This window comes from Cryptosporidium hominis, assembly GCF_000006425.1.
Source record: "Cryptosporidium hominis TU502 chromosome 5 CHRO015004, whole genome shotgun sequence".
In the NCBI taxonomy this organism is placed as follows: Eukaryota; Apicomplexa; class Conoidasida; order Eucoccidiorida; family Cryptosporidiidae; genus Cryptosporidium; species Cryptosporidium hominis.
This window is the reverse complement of record NW_667424.1, coordinates 22,034-28,510: the sequence shown is the minus strand read 5'-3', so window position 1 is coordinate 28,510 and position 6,477 is coordinate 22,034. Positions and strand designations below refer to the sequence as shown.

Sequence of the window (6,477 nt, the reverse complement as noted above, 5' to 3'; positions counted from 1 at the left end):
AAAATGTTATGAATGGCTTAAAACTTTAAAGTTGATAATCTTTTTCTCTCTTGTTACTCTTTATTGTAAATATAAAATAGTGTTCTTGTTTTTACGAATGCATCTCTTCATCACAAATGCGTTGCTTGGCGGGAGTGCCGCTACCAAATATATTAATTTTTTGTAATATCAAAAACGAAAATTTGACATTTTCCCGGCATGTATCTAAAAACAAACTTTCCCACCTACCCAAAAAAAAAGAATATGTTATTATATAGTGGACAAAAAAATCACTATCGTTATTCTTGTAAATTTATCATATTAAAGAAGAAACATGATTTTACAATTTTTTGGGGACAAAAAATATGCCATATGGGCATATTTAGGGTCTGTTCTGATCTTAAGCTTGGCTATTTTTGAGTGCTTCTTTGACACACACTCAAGTTATCTTGTTGAGTACTATGCAAATTGTATGCAAAGTCTTTTAAATCCAACACCTGGAGGATACAAAGCTACAGTTGATGATTTCATCCAATTTATTTATGGCTTTATATGGATTGAAATTGCAGGAGTTTCACTAAGCAATGCTTGTAGAGCAATATTAGGTAACTTTATTGCATTTAAATGGAGAACAGCTCTGAATAATTACTATTTAAAAAAATGGGAACATCTAAAGACCATTGAAGGTGCTTCTCAAAGAATTCAAGAAGATTGTCAAAAGTTTGCTGTAATTTTGGAAACTATAGCAATTGAGATGCTATACTGGTCATGCAAAACTATAGCATTTTACCGACTAGTTGTAAATTATGGTAGAATGATGTCTTATGTACCATTCTTTGGATCTCACTCTCACTCTTTGTTATTTGCAGCTTTAAGTTTCGATTTATTATGCTTTGTTCCACTAGTTATTTCAGGAATTAAGCTTCCAAGCATCGAGTACGACAACCAAGTACTTGAAGCGTCTTATAGAAAGAAACTTATCTATTCAGAAGAAGTTAATGTACGAGATGAAGATCTAACAACAATAAGAAAACTTTTTATTGAAGTCAGAAATAATAGTTTCCAAATGTATAAGCATATGATGTTTGTTGACTCAGCATCTACTGCAACTATTTTCTTCAGAAAATACTTTGTTGTATTCTTCATCATTCCTTCTTACTTAAAAGGCGACATAGATTTTGGTACATATACTGCTTCTGTTGCTGTTGTAAATAATATGCTCAGAATTCTTTCATATATTAGACAAGAATGGAGTAATCTCATTGAATTACTATCAATTAAACAGAGACTTGATGGATTTGAAGTCTATCTAAATGAACATAGCGAGGCCCAAACATTGGTTGGTAATCAAGAATAAAAATCAACTTTTGATCATTGTGTTTTTCAACTTTTAATTAATTATTGTAATTCAATTATATTCTAGCCAATTAGTCTTAATATTTTGGTCAATCGAATATATATGAATATATTATCTGAAATAATTAATTATCTGTTTATTAATTCTAAACTTAGAATATATTAAACCTAAATATAATTTTTAATTTAAAGTTTAGATAGTTTTTATTATGTAAAATTTCTTTCATTGCAGATTATCACTATGTTGCACCAGACCGGAATGCATGCATGCAAAACTCTAATAAAATAAATTATATTATTTTTCTTAGTTTTGGTATTTACATAAAAAGAAGTCTCAGATTCTAAAAAAGGTTGGTATTTCCAATGAATCAGTACAACTAAGAAACTTGAGATTTCAAGTAGTTAATAAAAAATAATTAAAGATGATAATATGAATTATAAATAATAAACCTAATATGGAATGTTTTGTGAAACTTTGAGAATATTACTCTCAACATAGGCTATTTAATTGAGGTCCTGGTCCATTTTACCTTTGTGACTAAATTAAAAAATTAGGTAATTGTTGCATTTACTTTATTAGTATAATTGTTTGTAGGACCCCATAGAATGTAATTATTCATATTAGAAGATGTTAGTATATTATTTGAGACATTATATAATGACTGAGTCTCATTGATTCCCCATTCTATTCCGAATGTCTTTTTTTCCTCTCTACCTTCTTGCTTGTAACTACCTTTAATTCCAGGCCTTGATCCTAAGCTTGATAGATTTGATTTTAAGAAAGGAACTCCATTCAATGTTTCAAATGTGGAAATAAATCCAGAGAATGATGAATTAATTATTTGGGAAATTAAAGTTTCATTGTTTGTAAAACTGTTGAGAGAATCATCAAATCCTCCCCATGGTTTGTTAATTGAAGGCGAAAATGGATCATAACTTCCATCAGTAGGATCAAATTTGCGTAATATTGGGAATCCTACAAGGGCATAATCTGATATAGCGTTACATGAGCATTCGAACTTAGATATTTCTTTTCCTTTTGATCCAGAAACGGTTAATATAGTTCTACATGGAGATGTAAGCCATTGATCCTTAATCTTTGCAGCACAAAGCATATTGGATAGGTCTAATTCATCTTCAGTTTTAATACTTACACTGAATTCCACTTGTTGAAGCATACTTATTGCTTGATAATCCACGGAGCACCAGAAAAGTGAAGTAGATCCTATGTAAACTCCAGGATCTTTCATCTCAGTTTTGTTTCTTTGTCCAATATCGACCAGACTGTTATAAATCCTTCCAGAGCTAATAGACGTTGATAAAATCGTGAAAATAGAGCTTGAACAATTAGTTTGCACTTCTTGAGGATTATAAAGTCTTTCATTTAGTCTTAGATAATAGGATTCAATTAGATGAAGTTCTCTAAAATCCATTTTTGTAAGATATTTAAACTTGAATGAACCAATTTGAACTCCAGAATAAGCCATAAAAAAGGATGTAGTATAAATATCGACGTTAATATCAGAATATTTACCCGTATAATTTAAAGTTTGAGAAGGGCCACTCCAGAAAGAGAACCTGTTTGCAACAGCTTCAACACCTCTAAGAATTAAATCCATTCTACCAGCACTTGGTTCAAGAGTTGTTCCAATTTGTCTATTATTAGCTAGGAGAAGGTCTAAATTATCCAAAATTAGATACTTTGTGCCTGGATTATTAGCACATTCGGCATTTAGAGTCAAGTTTGGAAAGATTTGAAGTGGTGCCAAAGTATCTATTTTTAGTTTTGGATTTTTAATTGCCACTTCTAATACTTGTCTTAATATGAATAAAAGTTGATGTCTAGATGCAGCAAAATCCAATGCTCTTGGAATTTGGTTCGGGTCCAAAATCTTTTCATATAATAATTCAAAATAGTCCTCCCAAACAAGTTTTTGTGATACTGGCTGTAGTACAAGACTAGTAAGTAGCTGGAAAGCATCATTAAGGGAATAATAAGATATTGAATTTAAAGATGTTGCGATAGCGTCTAAAATATTTTCATCGGAGTCTTTTTTCTTCATCTTTACTATCTGTTTTGGACAAATTTGAATTTCTGAATCTGGAGAAGAACACCAATGCGAGAAGAATTTATTTTTGATTTTAGATAAACATGGAATGCTACAACCACTATTTGAAGATGTTTGAGCCCTGAAGTATATATACCACGTATCTGTGATTGCTGGCAATCTTATTGTTTGTGGAAGAGTAAGCAAAGAATCTCCAAGTAAAATCACTGTTGAATTTTCGTTAATAATTGGAGTATTAGATGCCAAAACACCTACAGACGGGAAAACTCCAGATTGAGAATCTGAGCCATAGAGTATTTTCTCTACAAGCAGGAAAATAGCATCAGTAAGAACTGAGCCTTCTGAATCTGGAGCAAAAAGGCTTAAAGAGCCAACAAATGGAGGTGATTCAGCCAACAAAAAGTAGGAATACATTGCTACTCCTGATGGAGGAGTTGCAGGGGCTGCTCCACTGAAACTACTAAAAGTACCCACTCTTCCTGAAAACGGTTGACTAAAGCTTGTATAGAAGTTCAAAAAACAATCTAAGCTTCCTCTTAACCCTGCTGCAATAGGAGGAACTTCGGCTGTTAGTGGCACAGTACCATGAGTAAGTAAGCTTGATAAAGAGAGCTTTTCTGGTACCACTTGTATTTGCAAAGGCTGCAAATTTTGACAAAGTAGATATGCTGTCGAATATATTGCTGTAGAAGCTGGTAATGAGGTTTCTGATCCCAAAGATAATTCAACACTTACATGTGTATTATCTAATGTTGAAATATATAATGAATAAATAGAATCCCTAAAGTGATCCCATGGCTGAGTCATAGAATTCAACCTTAATATTTGAGGAAATGAAATTGGAATAACTGGTAGTACTGGAAGTACATTACAAAAGCTATGAGGGTACCAAGTTTCTTCATACGGATTGTCTTCCAAAACCGTAATTCTAAACCAAGAGCCTGCATTTTTATAAGTTCCGAAAATTTTTGGGAAGTTTGTATCGGTCAAGTTCTGAACTATTAATGCAACTTTACTTTTGTCATAAGATCCAGAAGGAACATTAAGTGACCAAGAATTTTTCCCCAAAGCCCCTTGGCTAGTAACGCAAGGCTCCAAATTTTGGGAAATGGTGCAGTCTTCAGAGACCATTTTCTTAAGTTCAGTTGCTGCTTGAATCTGGGTTATTGATGTCTTTGGCTTGAAGCAAAGCCATTCTACATTTATATCTCTCATTTCTTCATTGGATGGAATATATCTTGGAGATCTGCAACTCATAGCAGTACCAGGAGAGCCGAATTGACCAAACATCCTAAGTGTGTATGGCTCTCCCAAAGCAAAATAATCAAAAGGAATTTCAATTGAAGATTTTTCATAAACGTTAAGAGGGGACTTAACCATTATTCTTGGCCCATGGTTAAATACATCATAAATTATTGACTGTGAAATTCCCAATCCCGGGTATTTATGACTAAATGGACGTAAATTTTGAGGTTCGTTTTGAGAAATGCCACCTGAAACTGAGTATCTAACAAACTGACTCATTGTAGTTATTACGCCCACCAAATGGCCAGGTTGAGTAAGAAACCCTGAATGTTTTAGTGGAGGAGGATAAAATTGGCTATTAGAAGTTGGATAACTATCCATAGAATCTGTAAAACACAGAGAACCAGCTTTGAATCCTGCTCCAAGCTCACTTACAGCTAATGGATACGTTCCATTAAAGAAACAACCTCCAATATAGTTCGTATCCAGAAATGCATATCCTGGAAGAATATCCTTCAACTGTCCATTAGTATCTCCACTCATTGAATATGGAACCTTATTAAAGAAGAAAGTCCCTTGAAGAGTATTCATATAATATGTATTTGATTCTGATACATTTTTTAGTAAGCTAAGAGTTTTGTTTTTATCAACAATATTTCCATTTAAAAATTCCGAGCTTTCTGGATAATAAAAATCAAAGTTACTTCCACACCCTCTATAACCTGTTTTTGGAAAATTTGAAGGAGGAAGAACTCTTAATGGTGAAAATCCTAAAGGGATATTGCTCGCTCCCCATGAAGGAACAACTTTATTTTCGTCCTTTCTCCAGTCTTGATATAATTGAATTGGCATAATGGCAACAGTGGGATACACTATAGGAATTATTCCTGCAAGTCCTTTTTTAGGAAGCCAATTATTATTTAATTGAGAGCTTGAGCCAGAGTTACTTGGGCTTGTGAAATTTCCATATGTAAGGGTAACATTAAACTGATCCATGTAATACCTTTCAGATTGAGATCCTACTACAGTTACAGATGGTAGTACGTCATCAGGAAGAAATATCTTATAAGTGAGTGGAAGAGAAAATGTTCCACTAAAATCTCCAACAAAGTTTAAAAATGTAGGAAGATCATATTTGGCTTTTCTACTAAAGAAGTGAGAATTAATCCATTCAAATTTTGAGTGAGTTCCTAAGATTGCGCTCGATGTTGGGATCAAAGAAAGAGTATGAGAAACTATATTTCCAGGAACCAAATATGTGATATTAGTATAGGAATTTGTTTGAAATACTGAAAAGCTTGCCATATTTAAATAAGATGCAAAGTATGTACACGCTCCTTCTAAAATAGCCGTTGAGTTAATATTAAGGTGTGAATAACTACTACTTACTACTATCGTATCTTTGAGATTTTTGTAGTTACAACCAAACTCAATGGAAAATCCACTTTGGCTATTTGTATTTCCAATTATTATGTTCATTGGATACATATGATTGCATGGTGTAAGTAGTTGTGGAAATTGAGGATATGAATATAATGAACTGAAATAATCAGGACCTTGATCTCCTGTGACTACTTTTGTAGAATATGGCTGCCTAAAATGAGAAGCAAATTGATCATAAGTAAATGTTGGGTATGTTGATGGAGCAGTTTGAGAAACAATTTTTTCCAATAATGTTGCAAGTATTAAAAAAAGCAGGAAAAATTTCATCTTGCTTGAAGTAAATGATACCTTTTGAGATTATTGGATTTTTATCTCATATATTATATTTGCGATCATAAATAAAAAGATTTATTTGGACTCTTATATACCTTTCACTAATTTTCCA

General features: G+C 32.6%; 2 protein-coding genes across 2 annotated transcripts; one reads left to right on the top strand and one right to left on the bottom strand.

The window, feature by feature from the left end:
- The first annotated feature begins 313 nt into the window (after positions 1-313).
- Positions 314-1,336, top strand: Chro.50014 (sensitivity to microcin B17, possibly envelop protein). Its single annotated transcript, XM_662742.1, has 1 exon — positions 314-1,336. One exon carries the CDS (start codon positions 314-316, stop codon positions 1,334-1,336), a length of 1,023 nt encoding a protein of 340 aa, XP_667834.1.
- Positions 1,337-1,886: 550 nt separating this feature from the next.
- On the bottom strand, positions 1,887-6,359 carry Chro.50015 (hypothetical protein). The annotated part of the gene is made up of 1 exon (XM_662741.1): positions 1,887-6,359. The coding sequence occupies one exon, from the start codon at positions 6,357-6,359 to the stop codon at positions 1,887-1,889; it is 4,473 nt and encodes a 1,490-aa protein (XP_667833.1).
- Between the last annotated feature and the right edge of the window lie 118 nt (positions 6,360-6,477).